The 24,690-nt window shown below is 43.4% G+C and overlaps 1 protein-coding gene across 4 annotated transcripts in view; it reads left to right on the forward strand.

The window, feature by feature from the left end:
• Positions 1 to 22,837, forward strand: part of Senp1 (SUMO specific peptidase 1) — a 56,484-nt gene extending 33,647 nt beyond the window's left edge. For 3 of the 4 annotated variants that reach the window (XM_029469610.2, XM_021183836.3, XM_085831612.1), the window contains 10 exons: positions 1,760 to 1,837; positions 3,805 to 3,843; positions 4,747 to 4,831; positions 5,353 to 5,508; positions 6,813 to 6,944; positions 15,890 to 16,093; positions 16,958 to 17,037; positions 18,341 to 18,425; positions 18,907 to 19,002; positions 21,295 to 22,837. In XM_029469610.2, coding sequence (XP_029325470.1) covers positions 1,760 to 1,837; positions 3,805 to 3,843; positions 4,747 to 4,831; positions 5,353 to 5,508; positions 6,813 to 6,944; positions 15,890 to 16,093; positions 16,958 to 17,037; positions 18,341 to 18,425; positions 18,907 to 19,002; positions 21,295 to 21,357 — 1,018 coding nt within the window. In that variant the 3' untranslated portion in view covers positions 21,358 to 22,837. The remainder of the gene's footprint in view (positions 1 to 1,759; positions 1,838 to 3,804; positions 3,844 to 4,746; positions 4,832 to 5,352; positions 5,509 to 6,812; positions 6,945 to 15,889; positions 16,094 to 16,957; positions 17,038 to 18,340; positions 18,426 to 18,906; positions 19,003 to 21,294) is intronic. The other variant, XM_021183837.3, reaches the window with a different exon arrangement.
• The last annotated feature ends 1,853 nt before the right edge of the window (positions 22,838 to 24,690 follow it).

The following is a 24,690-nucleotide window of genomic DNA, read 5'->3' on the forward strand; positions in this document are numbered from 1 at the left end:
CCTCTTCCTCTATAGTGCTGGGATTAAAGGCATGTGCCACCACTGCCCGGCAGGAGCTATGTTTGTAAATAGGTCCTTTTGTATATCTTGATATACTAGACTTGTTTGTATGTAAATATGATGTATGTTTTTGTCTCAACATCATGGTTTCTGTGTGATGCTGGTGTGAGTCTTAAGTTTGAATGTGCTCTCCCAGCGCCAGCTTCACTTCTTCTGGAGGCAGCAGACTTCCTTCTCTGTAGGTTAGTTACTCACACCGCATACTGTCAGCATCATACTGTCAGCATCACACAGGCATACAGGGCCTCCCCTGGCAGTTTGTCTGCCCGGATGGTAACAGTAGCAGTTTCTTAGGAGAAGATTGCAGATGATAGAATGTCCTACAGCCCATGCCCTGCTTTGCAGCTCCAAAAATTACTCTAAGCTTTGGGTATTCTACAAAGTTTTCTTAATTCTTGGAGCAGAGTATATGGTTTGGATTTGTTATTTCTTGCATGGTGTTTAGAGTCAGGTCTGACTTCCGCTTGTAGCCTTTTTGGCCTTCGTGTAAACATACGTTATTCTTCTGAACCTCACTTGCCAAAAAACTGTGAGTGTTAAGACCTGACTGTTGCACCGTGTGAGGAGTGACCTACCCTAGGGCTGTGTGGCTCATTCCTGGAATTCCAGCACTTACAGGGCCAACGCAGCAGGACCAAGCTGTCCTCATCTACCTGGTGAGTTTGAACCCAGCCTAGTTCAAAGGAAGAAAAGAAAAAGAATGTATAGTTAAGGCATTGAGTGCTTACAGATGTGTTTCACTCACACACACGCACATACACACACACAGACACATACGGACAAAGCTAATATTCTCTCCCAGAGGAAGTTGGTATTAGACAAAGCATTTCTCAATTTCTCATTGATTCTTTACTAAGTCTGGCTTTACTTTATGGATAATTTCTCCTAGGAATGACTTGAAGGGCACAGTAGGAGGAGAAAAGCGCGAGCTTTTGAAGGAAGAGCTGGAGTAATGAGTAGTTTCTGTGGTTGAAGCTAAGTTGCCTTCCCAAGGCTGGGCTGGCTAGCCTTGACAGTTAGTTTCTGGCCCCTGCTTTTTCGTTAAGTTCTGACAGTGAGGACCTGCCCTGCTTTCCTGGGATGTGGCGCTCACACCTCTACTTCAGACACTCTTGATCCTTCTGCCTAGGATTCTGTCCTTTACTTGACTGCTGATTAACTCTTGCTTTTTCAAAATCTGATTCATGTGTTAGTTTTTCTAGGTGGTGTCTCTGAGCCCCAGATGACACTCGACCACAAATGTCTTTGCACTGAACCACCCAGTGATAAACTTAGTGTGGTGGATGTTTAGTGGACATCCGAGAAAGCTCAAAGCGTGCGCTTGTCGTCCAAGTGCTCGGTGCTCCTTGTTGCTTAAGGTGTTAGCACACTCAAAGGCACTTCAGCACGAGGGGAGGAGACACAGTCTTTGGAATGGGACAGAGAAGTTTCATAGTACTTGTTCCAATACAGTGTGTCCTTCTGGACCTCAGCATCGTTTTCTTTTTTGGTTTCTGGAAAGTATGAGTAATAATTTCATCTTGCATATTAAATTAATATGGAGATCTTATGAGCCTTAACAATATATAGAACCACTAGGGCTGTTTTACAAGTAGAACAGTAGGGTCAACTATGTTCAATGCTTGTAGCTCTTGCTACTGTATGTGTAATCTCTTTAGAAATGCAATTTCTCTTATGATTGTCCTTCCTGAGCCAACAGATACCTCAGTCCATTGAAGAGACGTTCTTGCCCCTACATTATTCCTTATTCAGCAGTCATGGATCTGCTCTCTAGCAGGTAGTATTCTACTTGAGGAGGTTACAGTAGTTTATAAATAGATAAAAATCTGTATTTTCGTGGAATTCATATTTTAATAAGGAGTGCAGACAAATTAATGATCTGTTAATGTGAAATCTTGGGTATTTCTTTTTACATCTTTGTATCATGTTATTTATATCTTCTTGTGTTGATTTGGTTGGTTGTGTGTGTGTGTGTATGTGTGTGTGTAAAACACACAAAAAACTATACTGCTCCTGATGATTTCTGAGGCTTTCTGTCTCTCTTGCCCTCTCAGGTGTTTATTGAGCCTAAAGTGACCAGCTCTCATTAACCTTAATTACACTGAGGGGCAGAGCAGTATTTTCTCTGCCAAGTCACAGCCTATGCATAGATGATAGGTGACTTAACTCTCAACCACACTGTGTTTTATACATCTTGAAACTGAAGCCCATAGAGGTGAAGTGACTCACTCCGAATCAGAAAACTTGCTCTGAGGACCTCAAAGGTCTCCTTTGGAAAAGAGTTCATTCTTGTATTTGTTTCTGTGATAGATCTCTTAGTTAGAGATTTGCAAAGATAAAGCACTTGAGAGGGAGGAAAGCTGTTGGAACAGTTAACATTGCTGTGACTCCCCAGTGTTCCTCATTGGGTTTGTCTACAAGAGCCTGTGGAATGGAATAGGCCTGCGATCCTTGGAGCAGAGCTGCCTGCTGTGTCTCCACCTTGGCTCATTGACACCTTAGCTAATTTGTTGTGCAATATTTTGTGGATGGATATTTTTACTATGTACTTTTATTTGATTGGATATGTATAAATGTCACTTTTATTCTTCTGTTGTCATTGTTGTCCGGGAGGCTTTCTGCTTCTGTCTGCTAACCTAGGCCTTGTCCTGGGAGCTAAGCTTCTAGCCTCCATACAATCTTATCTAGGCCTGGAATGTTTCTGCCTCTGAGACTTGCTGAATAGGCTTCCCCTTCCTAGTTCTTCCTGATCTCTGGCTGGCTGGTTCACCTCAGCTGTTCTGGCTCAAGCTCCTCTCCCACCTGACTGATTCAATTGGGCTTTTCTTTCAGCCTCCAAATTGCTCTACTTGGCCTCAGACTAACTCTAGCAGTCTTTTTTAGACTTCTGGCTCCTTCTCATTCTCTTGCTTGTTCTGTCTTCACCTCTGTCTAGCTTGTTCTCTCTTCAATCTGTCTCTGTAAGACTCTCCAGGTAAAGCTGCCTCATCCTCCCTCTGTGCTGCTCCACTCTCCCTCTCAACTCGACTGCACTGCTCCCCACGAACTCTACTGTATTCCTCTGCTGCTCTCTCCCTCCTGTATTGTCTGTGTCTCCTTTAAGTAGCTTCTCTTTCCTTTTCTCCTGAAAGTTGGGCATCTCCTATTCTGTCACATCTGTCTCTGATTCCTCCCTTTGTCTGCCACTCAGTTAGACATCACTTTCATACATGGATGCTTCCTTCTACAAACTAATTTACTTTCATTGTTTGGGATTAAAGGTGTGTGCTAAGGGCTGAGCCACACCCTAACTATAAAATATCCTGTAACAGGTTCAAATATTCTGTAACAGATATGTTTTGACTCAGACTAGGAAGTCCAAAAATTTAAAAATTTGGTTAAATCTTTTAAGAATTCTGTCAGCCTGCACCATTTGGGAACAGTAATTTTCTATCTTAATTTATCCTCTTAGAAGAGAGATTTTTTTTTAACATATATTATTCTCTCCTACAATTATCTTGAGAGCTGGGCTGAACTTCATTCTCCTCTAATCTTTAGGTCATCTTTTTAGTACATGTGTATTAATTATGTTCTTTAATTTTAATTAGATTCAATTAAAATTCAAATTACTTTGTATCAATTGAATAGCTTTTATTCCATAATTGCATAGGAGTCTTACAAACTGTTGAAATGATTATTTTTGTTTGTGAAAATATTACAATTTCCCCCTAACCTCTTCTGCTTATTTTCTTTTCCCACCTATAGCCCTACATTCTTCCAGGCAGAGCTATGGATCAAAGAATTGTAAGTTATTGTTTTTTGATACTATTTTTTCTTCTCATTTCATTTTCATTTACAAAGAAATCAAACATTCAGCGGTTTATTCTAATTGTTTTTACTCAGTAAGAAATACCTATCTGTACTTTTCAGCTATTGGGTTTTTAAGATTCTCTTAGGGTTAAAATATTAAGTTTTTTTTTCTTTCAGATTTTGTTTATTTGTATTTTATGTGTGTTTTGCCTGCATGTGTGTGCATCTTGTGCATGCAGTGCCCACAGAGACCAGAAGCAACTGTGGGCCACCATGTGGGTACTAGGAACTGAACCCAAGTCACCTGGAGTCCTTGACCATTGCGCCATCTCTCTAGCCTCAGTTAGGAGATTTCTGTTTTCATATTTGTCAACTACGTAACAGTTGTTAAAGCTAAATTGAATTGGAAAATATTCCAAAGTTATCTATGTAAAGAATAAAGTAAATGCCTTTATTATTACATACACTGTTGAGTTATTAGAGAATTTGAGAACTGAAAACATTTAGTTTCAAGTGCCAACCCTGTTCAGTTTTCTTCAGCCCTTGGTCCTTGTGAGTCTAAATACGTAATATTTAGCTGCTGTCTTGACCGTAGACTCTCTTATCCCGTGGGGCTCAGTTCTGCTTTTGGATATTTAGACCAGTCTTATTAAGAGGTACGCTTTTGAAATAGGACTATGTATTACAAATACCCACAGAAGTCACACTAATTATATTTAAATTAGTCCGGTAAAAGTGATAAATTACCGTGTTTTACTGTATCTTGAACTGTAAATGTAGTGAGGTCTGAGTGGAATTCCTCAGATGCGTGAGCTGTTCACTACTGGTTACTTGGTGTAGCAGAGACGTGCTCGGTGCTCAGACACTGATCTGACTGGGTTGCTTTTCATTTCCTAGAACCAGTGTTTATGATTCTCGAGCTCGGGAAAGATTGCGCCGGATTGAAGAACAGAAAGCATTGGCACTACAGCTTCAAAACCAGGTAAAAAAACTCTTGGAAAAGACTCAGGTTCCATTTCCAGCACTCACGTGGCAGTTCACAGCCACCAGAAACTCCAGTTGCAGGGAATCTGGCACCCTCAGAAACCAGGCACCCATTTGGTATAAATGCATACACACAGGCAAGCACTCACTTCTAAGAAATAAAAACAACCAAGGGGTGCTGGTGCATGCCCTGAGTCCAGCACTCGGGAGGCAGAGGCAGGCAGATCTTTGTGCATTTGAGCCAGCCTGGTCTACAGGGTGAGTTCCAGGACAGCCAGAAACCCTGTTTCAAAAAACCTAGATAGATAGATAGATAGATAGATAGATAGATAGATAGATGAATAAATAAGTCTTTTTTGAAGAAAATTATAAAATAAATAGCAGATCCAGGTTGAAACTGTTGGTGAGGTTGTCTCTACCTGAGTTATGCTGTTTGCTTATATAGTAGCGTAGCATTTATAAGTGGCTCTGTCCCAGAGTAGACGTCTTTGTCCCGCTTATTGTAAATTGTGTCCGCAGCGACTGCAGGAGCAGGAACACGCAGTACTTGACTCGGTAGAGCTTCACCTTCGTGTGCCTCTTGAAAAGGAGATTCCTGTCACGGCTGCCCAAGAAACCAGGAAACAAAGTCACCAACCGACTGACAGTGAAGACGAATTTCCTGAAATTACAGAGGTAAAGGAGAGACTGAAAATGTCTGCGGTGCAGCTGGGTGTGACGGCAGGCCCCTTCAACCCAGCACCCTGCAAGCAGAGGCAGGTGCAGCTCTGCATTTGAGGCCAGCCTGGTCAGCACCAGTGTTCCAGGCTACTCAGAGCTACCAAGTGAAACCCTGCCTCAAAACAAAGTTAGCTGAGGGGAGTTTCAAATGTAAGTCAGTAGAGGACCTGACATTTAGATTAATTTAGCTATACTTTTCATTGTATTGGTGTAATTATGTACCAGTGTTTATTTTTAAAGGTAATTAAAAGTTGTTCATATGGCTATGGTTGGGTTTTAGCAACTTCAGTGAGAAGGTATGTAGTAAATTTACATTTTATATTTGTTTTTAATACTTTTTTTATTTCAAAAAAAGTTTTTGTTGTTAGGTTTGGCTTGGGAGATTGTGTTCTGTTTTGATTGTAGTCAGGAGACTTGAGCCCACCATTTCCTACATGCTGACATAGGAGATAATTGGATAGTAAATTGTGAGCTACAAAGTACTATTTCTTTTTTTTTGTTTTGACTTATTTTTTAATGAGCGTACAAAGGAATAGATTTCATTATGACTTTTTTATTTATACTTTGTTTTTATAATGTTTCTTTTTAAGCAATAGTAATCTATTATGAGTGGGGGGCAGTGTATTGGGGACTTTTTGGATAGCATTGGAAATGTAATTGAGGAAATTACCTAATTAAAATAAATAAAAAAGTAATCTATTATGAAGAATTTGGAAAATACTTAGAAATCTATGTATGTTTTAAAACCTGTTCCTTAATTCATACCTCTTTGAAAAACATTATTGGACCTGGGTGCAGCTTGGTGCTAGAGTGCTGGCTTCATGTGCACAGGCTGTGGTCCTGGATCCAATGCCAGCTGCTCTGTAGCCAGTGAGCAGCACAGACATCGCATAGCCCTACTAAGTTCCATTTTTACACCTTCAAAAGGATGCTGCCTTTACTCCAGGGTGCCTTTTGTACCTTTTGTTTCTTGGGAAACCATTAGAACCAGAAACAAAACATAAACCTTTTAAGGAGCTTAGAAGATTTGAGCAAGGGTTGTATCAGTCTTCAGGAAGTGATACAAAAACAAGGATCTGAATGTTGTGTAAAAGGAAAAGCAGGGCAAGGTGGGAGGGAGGTAACCTGGAAGCAGGTGGCTACGAGTAAGCTGACTGCAGGGAACCAGTAGGCAGGTGACTCATGCGGAACACAGCCGGGGCGCTGATGAGAAACCAGTTTTTTCTGAAACTGTTATGTTTGGTCTTTTGTTTTCTTAGGAAATGGAAAAAGAAATAAAGAATGTATTTCGTAACGGTAACCAGGATGAAGTCCTCAGTGAGGCATTCCGCTTGACCATTACACGCAAAGACATTCAGACTCTAAACAATCTAAACTGGCTCAATGATGAGGTAATCTTTTGCTCACTTTGTATGCAAATAGCAAAAAGGATGAGAAAACTAAAGGAAGGCATTATCTCACTGTTCTGCAGATGAGGCTCATAGGCAGCCTCTGTAAGCAGAGGTGGTGCAGAGGAGCTTTGGCGGGATGCAGGAGGCAGTCGTCCCTCTGTGCTGTGTGCTGTCGAGACTGCTGCTTCCATGCTCTCATGCTTCATCACGCTTCAGGCCCCTGCTCTGCGGTTGGAATTTCTGAGCAGAGAGTTCCCGTCAGAGCGCACTGCTGCATGAGGGACTCCTGGATTTCTGGGAAGGGGCCAGGTTTACCTCCTTCTCATCTGCCTGCCTCAGGTTACTTACATTGGGCGTGAAAGCTTTCTGAAATAGTGCTCATTTGAATGTGGTATTTTTAAAGCTGACATCGAAAAAATTAAATTGCTTTTATGTAGTTGATATGTAGCAAGGAGGAATGACTTCACCTCCCAATTTCAATTAAATATATTAATTATGCCATGATTTTTAAATTGATCTATCCTCATCCTAAACCTTAAAAAGGCTGTTTGAGCCAGGAGTGGTGGCCACGCCTTTAATCCCAGCACTCGGGAGGCAGAGGCAGGTGGATTTCTGAGTTTGAGGCCAGCCTGGTCTACAAAGTGAGTTCCAGGACAGCCAGGGCTACACAGAGAAACCCTGTCTCAAAAAAACAAAAAAAAAGAAATGGCTGTTTGATTTGAGAACGCTTATTATTCCTTTATTCATTGTGTGCATGTGACAAGTTGAACATCCGAAAGGCAAACAAAGCATAGAAGACTAAGAAACTCCCAAGTTCATAGAACGAATACATAGCCGACCAGGGCAGTGGTGCTGACTGTAAGCCACTGCCTCAGCGTCTCCGAACTGGGTCTGTTATGGGACTAGATGTATAGCACCTAAGGCCATCCCGATGCCCGAGACGCTGAGTTTCTCTGGACCAGCCGAGCTGCTCCATTGTCAGTAGCACTGGCCAGTTTATAAGACAGACTGTGCTTGCTGGGTTTTTTTTTTGTTGTTTTGTTTTTTTCCTTAGAATGATAAGAAACACATGATTTGATATCTCTGTTAGAAATCTCACTCACATCTTTTGACCCCTCCGATAATGGAATGCTGGATTAAATGACAGTAGAGAAGAGCTCACAAAATTAAAGGGAAAACAAAAACCAATAATGAACAAAAGTATCCTCTTATACATTGTTTTTGATGTGTGATCGTTCACCATTTCTCTTCTCCTGCCAACTGCTGAAGAGAGTCATTCCACAAGGATCATAGCCTGTTTGTTATAAGTTATGCAAAACCTAGGGGGCAGCAGTGAGTCGGACATACGCTGAATTCTTGCCCTTCACTGTGGCAGATACCTCAGAGTCCGTACAGAGGCAGTATTCATCAGGGCAGACTTTCCTTTGCTGCAACCCATCAGAGGCTAGACTGTGAGCATGCAGTTAGTGGGAATTCCGAGGTTAGAGTAGATGCAGGGGAGGCGGGATTCCTTGTCTGCTGCATCCCTACCAGCTGCCTACAGTGCTGGAGGGAGGGCTTTCAAAGCCACTCAGTAAGTCACATCTTCAAGATGATAATGAGAACTAGTTTAAGAAGCACCGATTTTAGAGTATAGTATTTCTTAGGCTTAAGTAGACAACATTTGATGAACAGATACTTAAATCGTGATGTTTAATTACAAATACTTAATTCTTTTTCTTTTTCTTTTTTTTTTTTTTTTTTTGGGTTTTCGAGACAGGGTTTCTCTGTGTAGCCCTGGCTGTCCTGGAACTCACTCTGTAGCCCAGGCTGGCCTAACTCAGAAATCCGCCTGCCTCTGCCTCCCGAGTGCTGGGATTAAAGGCGTGCACCACCACGCCCGGCTTTAATTCTTTTTCATCAATTATGAATATTCAGTCTTTTACAAGTACTCATGTGCTTTTCAATTCTATTCTTCCCTCAAATACTCTTGTAAATACCCGTTTTTGTTTTGTGTGTCCTGCCAGTATTATAGGATATGTTAAAATTCTCTGCAAAATAAAGTAACTCATAAATTATTCTTACTGTTGACAAACTAATACAGGAAATGAAAAAAAATCAGATACAGTTTTTAAAGAAAGTAAAATCTTCTGTAGTCCAAAGGAAGAGGAGGAAGGGAAGTGAAAATAAAAAAAGAAAGAAAGAAAATCCAGGGCCAGCAAGGTAGCCAGGAGGCAAAGGGTTTACTGCCACGCTGCTGACCTGTGTTTGGTTCTCGAGACCACACAGTAGGAGGGAACCAACATCTGCCAGTTCTCCTGTGACCTCCGTTCATGTCCACCATGGTGCAACCATGTCTGTGCATATATATATACACATATAAATAAATAAGTGTGCTGATGAAAATGAGTAAAATCTAAAAACCCCGAATGGGGCATACATATAAAGCCATTATGCCACTTTTCCCCTGTGGCACCCACAGAGACCAGAAACGGGGTCTGGATCCCCTGAGACTGGAGCTGGAAGCTCTTGAGAGCCACCGTGTGGGGCAGGGAACTGAACTCCGCAGCCTCGGCACAGCAGCCAGTGCTCTTAACTGCTCAGCCAGCTGTCCAGCCCCCTGAACACTGCTTTGTAGATCATTAAATACATTTAGAAATACATGGAAGTAATTTAGGTATTTGTACAGATAAAACTGGTTTTGCTTCTATACAAAATGTATCAATATCTAAACATAAAAATATCTAGAAAAAAACATTTTCTTACATAGTATGAAGTATGAAGGTACCCCAGTGGTCCCCGAGAGAAGTGAGAATGTGGATGTGGAGATAGACAAAAGGTACAAAGATGACAAGACCATCAGTGAGGTCTAGGATGCTGTCAGGCAGCCTGGTGCAACTGCAGTCTCAGAAGAAAAGCAATCCACAAGGAGGGAAAGATAGAAAGAAGAAAGATGCACGTGGTCGTAGATTGAACTCAGCCATGTCAATAACCAATCAGAGTGATCTAGTCCAGCCCTCTGTGGTAGAAATACAATATGAGCCACGCATCTGACTTGAAATTGAATAGCAGAATCACTTTTAGAAGGGACTGGGGTCTAGTTCAGTGGGTACAGTACTTGCATACCTGAAGCATGGCTTTGCCCTCCAACAGCAGAAAAAAAGAAAAGTAAAAGAACTAAATAAATTATATGTAACATGTTTTGCTTAACCCATTTATATACAAAATATGTCATTTTTTGTTTGTAGTCCATATTAAAATATTAATGAGTTGTTTTACTTTCTCTTTTAAAATAGGATGTAAATTCTCTATCTTAGTTGGTGATGATCATAGCCCAAGAACCTTAACCTGGCCTAGTTTCTACCATACTGGATAGGTGTAAGTGAGAACAAGCACTGAGTAGAACCTTAACCTGGCCTAGTTGCTACCATACTGGATAGGTGTAAGTGAGAACAAGCACTGAGTAGAACCTTAACCTGGCCTAGTTGCTACCATACTGGATAGGTGTAAGTGAGAACAAGCACTGAGTAGAACCTTAACCTGGCCTAGTTGCTACCATACTGGATAGGTGTAAGTGAGAACAAGCACTGAGTAGAACCTTAACCTGGCCTAGTTGCTACCATACTGGATAGGTGTAAGTGAGAACAAGCACTGAGTAGAGCCTTAACCTGGCCTAGTTGCTACCATACTGGATAGGTGTAAGTGAGAACAAGCACTGAGTAGAGCCTTAACCTGGCCTAGTTGCTACCATACTGGATAGGTGTAAGTGAGAACAAGCACTGAGTAGAGCCTTAACCTGGCCTAGTTGCTACCATACTGGATAGGTGTAAGTGAGAACAAGCACTGAGTAGAGCCTTAACCTGGCCTAGTTGCTACCATACTGGATAGGTGTAAGTGAGAACAAGCACTGAGTAGAGGTGCCTAGACTGGAAAGGAAACTGTCTGTAAGAAGCATCCTTCACTGCACTGCTGGGGACTGAGCCCCAGACCTGTGTGTGTTAGACATGTGCTTTGTATTGAGACAGACAACCATGCAAGATCTTATTCTGAACGTGAGGAGACAGATAGGTTTACAAACTAAAGGATGAGAACAGTTGTGTCATGCAAACACTAATCAAAAAAAGTGAGTCTATTAAGAGTATACAAAGTTTATTTTGGAGTGAGGACTGTTAGCAGTGATAGTAATGTCATAGTAATAGAGAAAGCTTCACAGCCCAAATAAAATACATTTTAATAACACACTGAAAACGTGTGCAGTACAGCTGGTGGAACCGGAAGGAGGAAGACAGAAAGCTGTGTGCCCTCAGAGGCTTGAGTGCTCTCTCCCTGACACTGGTAGAGCAGACAAGTGCCCTGGTGTGAAGAGGCGTTGGGACTGCAGCCTTCCCAGTGCTCACTTGGCCTCCAAGAACCTAGTCTCCATGCATTACTAAGGACCAGTTTACATGGGTGAACTGGAGACTGGAAACTAGCCAGAAGATATGGCTGCCCCTTTTGGGCGTGTGTGTGCGCACGCGCGTACACTCTTTGCAAGCTCATACTAATTATTACCAGTTGTTTTCCAAGTAAATATTGAGATATTGAAATATGGTATTTGTAACTTCACCTGGGAAGGAAAGGCCATGGGGGCAATCACAGCAAATGTGAGAAGAGGTTGCTAAAGGGGGAATTAAGGTAGTGCGTCCATAACGGACACGTATACAGCCAAGCAGCTGGGCTACCATTCCGAAGCTTCATCTTTGAAGAAGATGCCTTTCAGCTTTCCGGCGTTGCAGTAGCCTTGTGGATTCAAACAGTATTGCCACTTGATTGGTTGTGGGAAGTAAAGTCGGGCTGTACGGAAGCACTGGGCTCCGTGGGTTTTATAGCAGGCTTGAGAGCTAGAACTGGAGCTCATACTTTTTAGTCAGGAATTCTGACTTTAGACACAGTGTTTAGTGCAAGTCCGGGCATGATTGTATTCAGTGGCAGAGCTCCTGCCTCCCAAGCACACGGCTCTGGGTTTGATCCTCAGTGCCACACACACAATAATGGTCACAGCTGGTTACTCTCCCCGTGATGCTCGGTGAGAGAGGCGACGGCCCACAAAACTTTACACTGGGACTAGGAGGTTCTTTATAGGGAAGAACTCATCTGCGTGAGAGGGAAGAGACTGGGAAGCAGAGGGGACCTGGATAAGCAAGTATGGTAGACTGCCAGCTGTGATGTTCCCATGGCAGTGGGACCATCAGAGTGAAGCTAATGTTTCCAGGGTGACGCTCAGGCTTTCTTACACATCCTCTGCAGTGTTCCCCAAACTCCCTCTGATAAACCCCAGGACCTTATGCAAGGTCATGTGGGAAATAGTAATTATTCTCCATTAGTATAGGTGTTGCCTGCCTGTCCTCTTTAAAATATATTAGCAGGAATTCTAAGTATTTGTTCTTGAAATTACACATAAGGAGACAAAGTCATGTGTACAGTGGGGAAGCCGTATTTTTACCATGATAAGGTGGTCTCTGAGCATAATAGTCACGTGCTTCTGTTTTGTTATCTTCCTGTCTCAATGTCTGCTCGGGAGTATTAGCATGCAGAAGTCTGTTGAACTTTTCTTCCTGAGACAAGCAATGTGGATCAGCGTAGCCATGGAAGAGCTGAAGGGTTAAACAACACGCTATTGCTAGGAATAGGATACTTCTGGATTTGTCTGGTTTATTGGGCAGAAAAAAAAAGAAATACCAATGATCATTTATGTCATCATGGTAACGTTCATGGAGGAAAAAACCTCAGCTCCCCAGTTTCAGTTTGAAAACACTGTAGAGTTTTCTGGGGCCAAAGAGATGGTCCTCAGACAAGGCCGCACAGACAAGCAGATGCTTGATGTTGACCAAGGCTCTTCAGGGAATAGGAAGGCAGTTTCTTAGGCACCCGCAGCCAGGGGCAGCTGTGCTCCCAGAAAAGTGGCAAGCTGACTGACCTACAGTGCTTGTCAGATGGCTTTAGTGGCAAGACAGACAGCAAGACCCTGAGCTGGGGACTTTTAGCCGAAGAGATGGCTCCGTGTTTAAGACCACTGGATGCTCTTGCAGAAGACCCAGGTTTGCCTTTCAGTATTCACATGGCAGCTTAAAATAGTCTATCTCCAGTTTCAGGGTATCCACATGCAAGTGGTACACAGACAGACATTCAGGCAAAACACTGATATGTATAGGTAAATAAATATATATTTTTTAACTTAAGAAACAGAACACTAGGGTTTTCCTTTAGAGGAGCTTCTTCCCAGCTTCAGGCTGGCAGCTCATCAAATAGAATATAAAAGGGGCAGAGACACTGTAAACAACTTTCCTGTCCTCAGACAAGGCCGCACAGACAAGCAGATGCTTGATGTTGACCAAGGCTCTTCAGGGAATAGGAAGGCATTTTCTTAGGCACCCGCAGCCAGGGGCAGCTGTGCTCCCAGAAAAGTGGCAAGCGGACTGACCTACAGTGCTTGTCAGATGGCTTTAGTGGCAAGACAGACAGCAAGACCCTGAGCTGGGGACTTTTAGCCGCTTATTTCAAAGGAGACCTGCTAGGCTAAGAGAATCATCTGTGTCCGAGAGCTCTTGCCAGTGGAGAAGGAAGGGACCTTTGTTTTCATGAACTACAGGCAACTGCTGTGGCACTGCTGCTGCCCTTTCATCCTGAGCACTGTGATCCTGTCTCTCATTTCTCTCTCCTTCGTCCCCAGCCTCCTCAGTGGGATGGCATGGAGAATTCCTTTTGTAGCTTATTTTGAGCGTGGCTGTGTCTTGCAGGACCATGGCAGTTTTCTTCACTTGAGGAGAGAACGACTTGCATCTAAACTCAGCCTGCATATCAGATTACACATCTCAGCTAATGGAAGGGGGTGTCAGGGTTACCAAACTCCATCTCCTGGGACGAGGGAAGATGGAATGGGGCCTATAGCATGCCGTAGAGCTGGCTAGTGGCTAGTGGGATGGAGGGAGACACAGCAGTGAGAAAAGATTCCCTGTTCTCCTCAGTCTAGCAGTCTTGTGTAGTTGGTGCTCTCTGGGAGGGAGGAAAAACCTGACTGTGTAAAAACTTGTCTAAGTTTCCTTCTGAAAACTAGAAAACCTATGTATAACTTGTCAACCCTTCCCCTGTCTTTTTAAACTTCAAGCTAGTGATTCCAAAAGTAATGACTGTTGGACACCTGGGAGAGAAATGCCTGCGTGGCTTTGTGCTTGACTATCCGTCTCTCTCTGCCCATGTTCTCTCTACTTTCTCTCTAGACCTCATTGCTTGATAAAGTATATACCCTACCTGCCCCTGTGAAAAGATTGACTGTGAAAAGATTACCTGCCTATATACTATAGCTTTTGGTACACTGAATATATAACTATAATATATTTATAAATATAACATGGATAACATAGTAGACTAAGTAGATCCTATCCACTTCTCTGAGAGGAAACTTACCCATTCCTTTTTGGTTAATTTTCTCTATATAGAGATTATAGTTTACTATATATAAATCTGTGTTTGCCTAGGCAGATATGCCTGCATTCATAGCTGTTTTCACAAATGGAGATACATCATTTAGGGGCATTATTGTTTGGCAGTTAAACTGAACACTTAGATTTGAAAACATGCCATCTGATTGCACCTTGATTCCTTTTCGTTATTTAAAGCTTCAGGGAATATTGCACAGAGATCAGAGCTGCAGCAGAACGGTCTTCAGGCCTGGCCCATCACCTTAGAGCCCTTAGTTTGGTTTCCCTGAAGCTGCCTCTGCATCTGTATCTATGGGCCCTTTCTCTGGTCTAGACCAGGCTCGGGTGTATTCCTGGCAGGATTCCCTGTGGACAGTGGCTCACTGCTCTGGCATCCTGGTGTGTAAATATTTGTCAAAAGACAGGGGCTTTTTCCCATTCCTCAAAAAACATTCTGAAAAATGTCCCTGTTTTCATAGTCATATTTCCAAGCTGTGGCTCAGTTAGCCCATTCATTCCTTTCAGTTGACAGACACTGGCTTGGCCTTAGCTATCCACATAAAGTAAGTATGCTGTAATTTTTGGCCTAATAACTTTTAAGCTTTAGGACCAGGACTCTGGATCTAAAGGAACCACAGACAGCATAGTTACTGTTCTAAAAGACATTGCTTTGTTGACAAAGAATTGCACATCTCTTCTATCAAACATTTTAATTTATCATACGCACACTTGATACTGAAGAAGTGATGCAGTTAACGGATGAGAAAGCTAACTACCTAGCCTCGTCATGCTAGGACTTGACGCCTGGGCTCCTAGGTGAGGTTGCTGTGCTATTGCAGGCATTTCCTAGCTTGTCTCATGGGTTTCTGGTCTTAGATTTGTGTGAAACCCAAGCAGTTTGCCGCTGCACATGGCTGAGAAGGCCTCAGATGCGGAGCTGGGTTTTCTCTTTGTGCGACTGTAATAGTTGAAGTCTTTATTCCAGCACTCAGGTCTCAGACAGGACATGTCCCACAGGTTCAAGGCTAGCTTGGGCTTTATAGTGACTTTAGGACAGTCTGCTACAGAGTGAGACCCAGTCTCAACCCAAGCAGTGAGAAGAGGAAGGCAAGAGAAAATGTCAGGAGAGAGAGGAAGGAGAAAAGGGCAGAGGGAGAATAAGACCAGAGCCCAGGATCCACTTACTCAGCACAGACACTCAGACAGCTCCCACTGCACTCCTGTTTCCTCTCTCCGATTCTCATCATCCTCCTCCCCTCCAGTTTTCTGCTAGTCTGGCTAGCAGCTGCCTATCTGCTCTGGTTTCCAGCAGTTAACTTAGTTGTGTGATACTTAAGAAGTATGATTAATAAAATCTTTATATTAAGGAAAACTGGATATTTTAAAATTATCTGTTGAAGCATTCGTTGAGTTGGTTGCCATCCATAGCATAATACATACACATATGTTAATGACATTCTGATTGTGCTAGTGTTTGGACTGTTCTAATGTTCTAATGTCTTCTTGCAGATCATCAATTTCTACATGAATATGCTAATGGAACGCAGTAAAGAGAAGGGATTTCCAAGTGTACATGCGTTTAATACCTTCTTCTTCACTAAGCTAAAAACAGCTGGTTATCAGGCAGTGAAACGCTGGACAAAGAAGGTGGATGTGTTCTCGGTTGACATTCTTCTGGTGCCCATTCACTTGGGTGTGCACTGGTGTCTAGCTGTGAGTAACTCCTTTATTTTTGATGGCATGAGAAAGAGATCTATATAGGCAGCATAGCCAGCCTAGTGGGCCATATGTTCTGTGTCTCTGCTTTGTTATGGAGGGGAGGTAGAATTTGATAGTGATGCCTTGGCTTTAGAGTACGGGATGCTTAGGTTCAGAAGTTACAGGTCATCCTACCGCCTCAGGTGAGGCAAGGAAACAAGCATGTTTGTGGTGCCACCAGCCTCAGCTTCCTACCTAGCTCTGACTTGCCTTGTGCATGTGGGGGTTTAGCATTGAACACGTCAGCTTAATGTTAATAAGCGTTATTGTATATTCTGTTTTGAATTGCATTTCAAAGATATCAATCTGGGGCTGGAGAGTGCTCAAAGGTTAAGAGCACGCACTGCTCTTCCGAAGGTCCTGAATTCAAATCCCAGCAACCACGTGGTGACTCACAACCGTCCACAACAAAATCTGACTCCCTCTTCTGGAGAGTGGGAAAACAGCTAGTGTGTATACTTACATATTATAAATAAATAAATAAATATCAATCCAAAAAAAAGGAAATAAGATAAAAACAAATGCAGAATCTTGTCACCATCTTTCTTATACTGTGGGAATGGTCTTATGATAGTTAATTTTCTGTGACTCATGCATTGTCGATCATGGAGAAAGTGGCATGCAAAAAAAGATTTTTAAGACAGTTAATAGGCTGGATAGGTGGATCACCCCAGCACCACCCTACGTAAACAGTCCCCTTGCTGTTCCCATGCTAGAATGCAGCACATTCACCACACTGCTCGCTCGCAGTCTCACAGACCAAGGCCACGGGAGGCCAGCTGATGCTGCGTGTGTGCTGACTGTGTTGTCTTGTTCCAGGTTGTAGACTTTAGAAGGAAGAGCATCACCTACTATGACTCCATGGGTGGGGTCAACAACGAGGCCTGCAGGATCCTCTTGTAAGTGCAAACTGAGGACAAAAGAAGTGTTTGTTGCTTTCTGTCTTTCCAGCAATCTGAGTGAGACCTTCGGAGACGGGATTAGTGGCATTGTCACATCAGTATAAATGCATGTTTTAAATACAATATGTATTAATGAGGACAGTTGTTGTCTTGGCACACTGAAATATAGAGTAACCATATACATAGAAATACAGTCAGCAGAACTCATATTTAATTCAGCTTTCTGAAATTTTAAACGAAAAAAATCCCACAGAGATGACTTGGCTTTTGGTCTTACTACTTAGTGGTTCCCTTGGAAATTAGAATGGGAATCTCTTACACCCATTTGTTTCTCTTTGTAAAACACCTGTGCCTTGCTCTGCAACTGATACATGGCAAGGGGGATAAGTTCCTGAACAGTGCGCATTTCCTACTTCAAAAGAGCGCTCTTGGCTAGGGAGAGGCTCAGAAGCTAACGGACTTGCTGCACAAGCATAGGATCACCAGGGCTCACATCAATGCTCTATGTGTGCGTGGTTCCCACTTAACTCCAGCCTTGGAAAGCAGAAACAAAGATCCCCAGAGCAAACTGACTAGCAAGACTAGTAGTATCAACGCACACCATACACACACGCATGCCCAGGTGTTCGTCAACACGTGCACATGCCACACACTGCACACCACACCACAGACACATGAAAATTGGGGAAGAGTCCTCTGAATTTGTACTGTTTTGTTTGTGTTTTTGAGACAGGTTTTCTCTTTGTAGCTCTGGCTGTCCTGGAACTCGTTCTGTAATAGACTAGGCCAGCCTCAAACTCAGAGATCTACCTCCCTCCCAAGGGCTGGGATTTAAGGCTTGTGTCACCACTGCCTGGTGTGAATTTGTACTTGTTAAATTGTTGGTTTGGATTGAACTTTTACCAAAAAATCCTACCCTATAAATTTTAAAATTCATACCCTGATACTGCTTGGGACATTTTAAATTACATATATACATATATGTATATGTATGTGTATATATATATAATTTAATAATAAGTTATGCATTAGGTTGATAACTGTAAAAGGACCATACAAACCAAGAAAAAATAAATATAAAAATATTTCTTAGGAAGATGAGTAGACTGAAGAATTTAGGAAGAATATTACCTATCAGGAATCTCAGAAGCAGCAGTCCTGTCCCTCCTGGCAGGTGGCAGAATGGGCTGCTTGTGGAACCTGTGAGGGTTGTCTTCTGAGGGTCGCCAGCCCCATTCCGTGGGTGGCAGCTGCCATCAAGCTGCACACAGCTCATCTCAGTCTCTTCTGATGCCTTTAGGCAATACCTAAAACAAGAAAGTGTTGACAAGAAAAGGAAAGAGTTTGACACCAACGGCTGGCAGCTCTTCAGCAAGAAGAGCCAGGTACGTTTCATGCTGATGTCATGGCCATCTTTAGAGCTGGGGTGTTTGAGGGGAAGAGGGTTCTGGTTGCTGTCTGATTCCTGTGGACTGTCTAATTCAAGTCTAGCCTGACCTCCTCAGCTTTCTCTGGTTTCTCAAGGGAGATGAATTATTTGTGGGGAAGCTCATGATGTGTTTCTTGTGCAAAACTGTTTTCTAAATGCTGAGCTGTTTGCTGAGATTTTTACTCCTTTGAGAAACACTTGTTGGCTGTTTGGTGCTTAGAAGGAGGAGCAGGTTGTACACCCTTAGGTGCCATGACAACCTGAGAGTCTCCTGTGTGACCAGTGTGAAGCTAACACACAAAGATGGAACCACAGTGCTGCATTCTTAAACCTCCCTCCCCTTAGGAGACCCAAGGCCATGTATTCAGAGTTTAGGGAAATGGTGTAAAATTGATAAAGAAGTTTGCAAAAATTTGTTGTTGTTGTTGTTCTTTTAGGAAATCCCACAGCAGATGAATGGGAGCGACTGTGGAATGTTTGCTTGCAAATATGCTGACTGCATTACCAAAGACAGACCAATCAACTTCACACAGGTGAGGCAGGCCTTCTACCTGTTCTGTGGAGCCTCTGCCCTGCCCTTTTCATACTGCAGGCTGGGTCTCATAACACTGCACAAAAGGAGAAAATGTTGGTCTACACCGCAGGTTACCATTATCACATATGACAGTGACTGAGTCTTGGGTTAGTTCTTGTCTGTCCATCTCCCCCACCCCACACCCCACCCCTCAACACACACACACCTCTAACCTTATAGGAAACACACACTGGAACCAGAGGAAGCTGCCTTCACTTCCCCTCTATTTAGCATTCAGGTTTTGGAATAGACCCAAGTAGATCTCTTTGCGTCCTTTGTTACACACCCCCTTCCCGTTGTCAGTGCCACTGGTCAGTTCTACCTCAAAGGTAGAAGGTCATTTTCCTAGACATCATCCTGAACCCAAGAGGACTGAGACCACAAGTTCCAGCTTATTCTGATAGGTTTTCTACTTTTGCTTCTGTCAGAATCAGTGTCCTGTCTAGATTTTGTCTGAACCAGGACTTCTTAAACGTTTTCCTCTTGCTGAGGCTTGATAGATGCTCAGTGGTTTAAGAGTCCTTGCTGCTCTTCCAGAGGACTGGGTTCAATTCCTAGCGCCCACATGGCCTATACAACCTTTGGTAACTAGAGTTCCAGGAGATCCACCGCCCTCTTGTGGCTTCCACAGGTACCACGGAATGCACACGGAACCCAGACACACATGCAAGGGGCATTTGTACATATAAAAATGAGTGAGTCTGAAAAAGGAACAAAACTTACTATTCGTCTTCATCCAAAAAGTTTTTACATTGCCATAGATATATACATATATTAAATAGATAAGTGAAACATATAATAAAGCAAAGACATTATTTTAAAACAGTCCTCTGGTATACATGTAATTTTACAGTTGGTTAAAGACAAAAGTGAGTTTGTACACAGATGAAATGGAAGGTTTTGGATTTGCATGCGGCCTTGAGTTTGGCTGACTCTAATGTTAACAGGATATAGCGCATCCTCGTTGTTTTCCAGAGAGGCTGACAGTTTGGTTTCGCAGTCAGCAGTGCTGGGAATGAAGTAGTACAGGATGAGAATAGCATGCATGTGGGAGTCAGACAGGTGTACGAGTCCCAAGGACCAAACGCATATCATCAAGCTTGGCAGAAGGTCTTTACTCACTGAGCTATGTCACTGGCCCAGTACAATACCACGGTAGGCCAGAGTGATAATAGGAAGGTACTAAAATTCTGGTTTCCATAATTAAGCTTTTTTGTTTCTGTCAAAGTAAAGAGTGTTATGTATAAGTAAAACGGCTGCCGTCCGTAACGTACAGTGGTCTGAAATCTGAACTGGGGTGTTTCCAGCAGCAATAGCTGGCGTTCTGTGCATCACAGATCACACAGTGCAAAGTGTGCTGTGTATACTCAGAGTCAGGCCTTCACTAAAGTCATGCACCTTGGATTCATTGAACGTTTGAGCCTGAATTAATTTCTAGACCTGCTGTGTTCAGAGACCTTTCACGGTTCTCAGATTCTTCAGAGTGTCCATATACAGTTAAAAATTCAGATGCCTGGGCCAAAGAGGTGGCCCATGGTTAAAAGCACTGACTGCTCTTCCAGAGGTCCTGAGTTCAATTCCCAGCAACCACATGGTGGCTCACAACCATCTGTAATGGAACTTGATTCTCTTTTTCTAGAGTGCATGAAAACAGAGCACTCATATACATTAAACAAATAAATCTTTTTTAAAAACAAATTCAGATGCCCATGTGAAGTCACAGTCCAGAGTTTAACCCTTGGAAAAATGTGCGCAGTGACACACACTTTTAATACCAGCACTCAGAAGCAGGCTTAGCTCTATGAGTTAGAGGGCACCGTGGCTTACATAGAGTTTTGGGCCAGTCAAGGATACATAGTGAGAGACTGTCTCAAACAAAACTAAACTAAAAATTAAGACACTGAGATTTAGAGCAAAGACATTGTTTTAAGTTCTCTTACTTCTTCTCCATTAAAGTACTTTCTTGGCCTTAGTCTCATTGTAAACATAAAAAAATCTGATAGACTCCATTCTCAAAATTCTTGGAGTCATTTGGGAATGGCCTAGAGATTCCAGGTGGTGCCCAGCGTAACCTGTTAAGGGCATAGAGCGAAAATTGTAGTAGAAAGAAGCAATAAAGGAAAAGGTGGTGTGACCAAGACAAGCAGCTTGAGAGGCCAGAGATGTCACCAAGTCTGGTAGTTGAAACCTTAAGGAGAAAGGAGTATTGTGCCCACACAAGTGAAAACTAAGAGTCTGTCTGTCCCCACAGCAACACATGCCATATTTCCGGAAGCGAATGGTCTGGGAGATCCTCCACCGGAAGCTCTTGTGAAGATTCTCAGTGAGCAGACCCTGAGCATGTGGGGACCAACCTTTGCCATGGACAGCCGGAGACCTTGGAAAGAGCTGCTCCTCCCCTCCCCTGTGGTTGTAGAGCCCTTGACCCTGGACCAGGCCAGGCGAGATGCATTCACAAGCACATCTGCCTTCCCTTTTGTAGCTCAGATCCTATTTTTGCAAAGAAACTTTGGTGCTGTGAAAGGGTGAGGGAGCATCCCTCCTGAAGAGACTGCTTTTCACTTCAGCTCTGCCGTCGTTCTTTTCCAAGGGCTCCAGCTCACTGAGTCCCTCACTAGGAGCCCAAGGAAGTCTCGGGAAGAATCTGGGTTTCCTATAAATCCTCGTTGCTAGGCCTTACCGAGGAGCAGGGAAGGGCATGGGCAGCAGGTAGCGGTAAACCACCAGCATGTAGGCACACACATCCCCAAGACGCAGTCGGGAATGGAACTGCTTAAGTCCCTCCTCCAGAACCTTCCTATTTATGTGCCCTCCATGAAACCGACTGCTTCTCCTCCAAGCTGTTTCTTCACTGGTAGCGTCATCCCATCGTAAGCACACTACACAAGCCCTGGCAGACCCTAAAGTCTCAAGCAGTCCGTTCCTTACAAGCAGGGTTGCATGTGCAAGCACGCACGTGCTGTGGGAGGGCCCACCCAGAAGTACTGAGCGCAGCAGCCGGCCCCAGCTTCACTGCTGCCTGCTTCTGACCAAGAAGGAGGACCTTGGCGGTTAGCATCACATACCAGAGTTGGATGAATACAGGTCTAGGTGGTCTGTGGCTAGTTAGTTTAAATATGTTTCTAGCCACAGAGAATTTTATATACATATATACCTATATGTGTGTATACATACATATATATATATATACACACACACATACAATGTGAAATATATATTTCACAGGGATATGTTTTTAAAAGTAAAAAAAAAAGACTGAATGTGTTTACCATTTAGTCTGTAGGTTTATTTTCATCTTTCAAATTCCAGCACACAGTGATCCCAGCAAGCCCTGTGTATCGGGCCTTTGTAGATTTCCTAAGAGTATTTTGAGACCTGGATGAATCTGGTTTAGGAATAAAGGTTATCAAGGTCAATGATGCTGTCAGCTGAAGATGGGATGAATTAGACAGATAAACTTGAGGTTTTTAAACTGCTCTTTGTTGTTGTTTGTAGCACCTCTCCCCCTGCCCATCTCAGAGCTCCTGAGGTGAGATGCTGAGGGGACACAGTGCCAGTGTCATTTTGTACTTAAGTTCCACAACAGGGACGTTTTTCTACTTTGTGTATGGTGGCCGGTAGTTTTCTATGCAGTCTTCTCCCCGCTTCCCTGCGCCCAGCCCTGCCAGCACTGTGCTCTCTCTCCTTGGGCTTATTTGGAAATTTTACTCTGTTTTATACCAATCTTGTTTAGTACATTTTTCTATGTTTTACCACAAGTCACAATTTGAAAACAACAACTATTTTTTTTACTACTCCATTGTTAAATGAATGTTACCGTCTCCACTCCAGCAGCCTGTGCCCCTCTTGCCTCCCCCTGCATGTTGGGGATGAGGGCCTCTGTCCATGTGTGTCTCCTTCTCTCGCTGCCTCTCCTTCCCCCTCTCCTCCTTTTCCTTTTCTCTTGGTTTCCCATAGGAAATAAATAGCTTTCTATATGAGTTGCGGGCCCTTTCACATTCTCTTTTAGAAAACTGGCATGCAGACTCAGCACAGGACTCAAGGATGTTGTCTGCTTCTCAGTCCTTACTGTATTTAGGTGACAGTGTGACTACTTAGTCTAAAGGCGTGCCTCTCGGGCTTTTCTCACTGTTGTCTGAGGCTCATCACAGGATGCGTTTCTGTGTTTATTGTTTGTTCCTTTAGACAATATCTGGTTTATCTTCCTCAGAGACTTTCTGTATGGACCAAAGCAACAAATATTTATTGCCATGAATACAAGAATATGAGACATGCAACAAAAGCACTTTGTAAAATATGTAGAATTGTTGAGCCCGTTTGAAGTTGGCTCCCTTCTCCAGTGCAGTTTAAATGTACCAGGTAAAAGCTAGTGATCCTAAGACCACTGTCCACCCCAGGAGCAAGAGGAATAAGTCAGACTGGGGCGGGGTGGCTTAATGGGAACCAAGGACAGACTTGTAGAGTAGACTGTTCTCAGAGTAGCTAACAGGAGCAGGCCAAGTGTCGGAAACGTCGAGAGGGAACTCTGACGACCAAGACTGAAGCTGCTTGTGTATTTCATGGGCAAGGGTATGCTACCAGTATCTTGCCTAACCTGCTTTAGTGGGTCCAGTTGATCACTTGAGACCCACTGTGACTCCCAGGAGTCCTGAGTAGGGTTCAGTGTGAGTACTTGAACATAGATAGCCTAGAGACTCGCTGTCAGTCCACTCTTCTGTGTGTGAGGAGTGTGTCCTCCTACTCTTTAGACTGCCCTCAGCACTGCTTTAGCACTTAGTGGTTCAAGGGGACAGCAGATCACCACCACCTGGTTTATACACCTATGGTATGATCAATCATTACTGGATGGAGAGAGAGAGAGAGAGAGAGAGTCCGTTAAAGAGCTGCTTTTTGTTTAAATCTTAACCTCTGATCTTTCTGTGTCATCCTTCAAGCTCTGAAAGAAGGTCAGAGTAAAAACGGCGAACATTGTGTTGTTTCATTTTGTCTTCCCTTGCCCTACCCTCATGCCCGATGCCAGGTGGAGTGAGGTGCTCTGCGTTGCTGTTGAAGGTCAGTGTCAGCACCGCCTTGGTTGTAGCATCAAGGCTGCATGAGCCTTGCTAAATGCAGCATGCCTAGATGTGCCCTGCTCTGGCCTTCTGTCTGAGCTGGGGAACGGCTGATGATGATATGATGATGCTAGAGACTGCCTTCCCCTCGACAGAGCCAGCTGCTAGGAAGGGCTAATGTGGGAGAATGGTCCCCAAGAGCACAGGCTCCATTCTGCTTAGGCATTCAGTCTAATCCTTGTCCAAGAACCCACTCAGTGTGTGTGTACCCAGGGCTGATTAGAGCTCTCCCTGGTCACTCTACCTTAAAATCTCTTGTCTGGACTTCTGTAGTCCTGATGATAGAATGGCCTAACTTCTCCCTGTTTGTCTTGTCATCTGCCTTTCTCATAAGGGGGCACAGCATGGAGATGCCAAGGCCAGGAGGCTGGGTTGGTGCTGTTTTTCTAGCCAAGAGTACAAGCATCTATATTCTCGACTGAAAAGAACAAGGCAGGGCTCGTTCTATGAAACATTTCTTAAGAATGGTGTTGTGAGGGTGTGAGAAGAATTGGTTATTTGTCATAACTTCCAAACACTGTAGGCTCAGAGCGTCG

This window comes from Mus caroli, unplaced genomic scaffold (genome assembly GCF_978045245.1).
Source record: "Mus caroli unplaced genomic scaffold, Mus_caroli_1 scaffold_16, whole genome shotgun sequence".
In the NCBI taxonomy this organism is placed as follows: domain Eukaryota; kingdom Metazoa; phylum Chordata; class Mammalia; order Rodentia; family Muridae; genus Mus; species Mus caroli.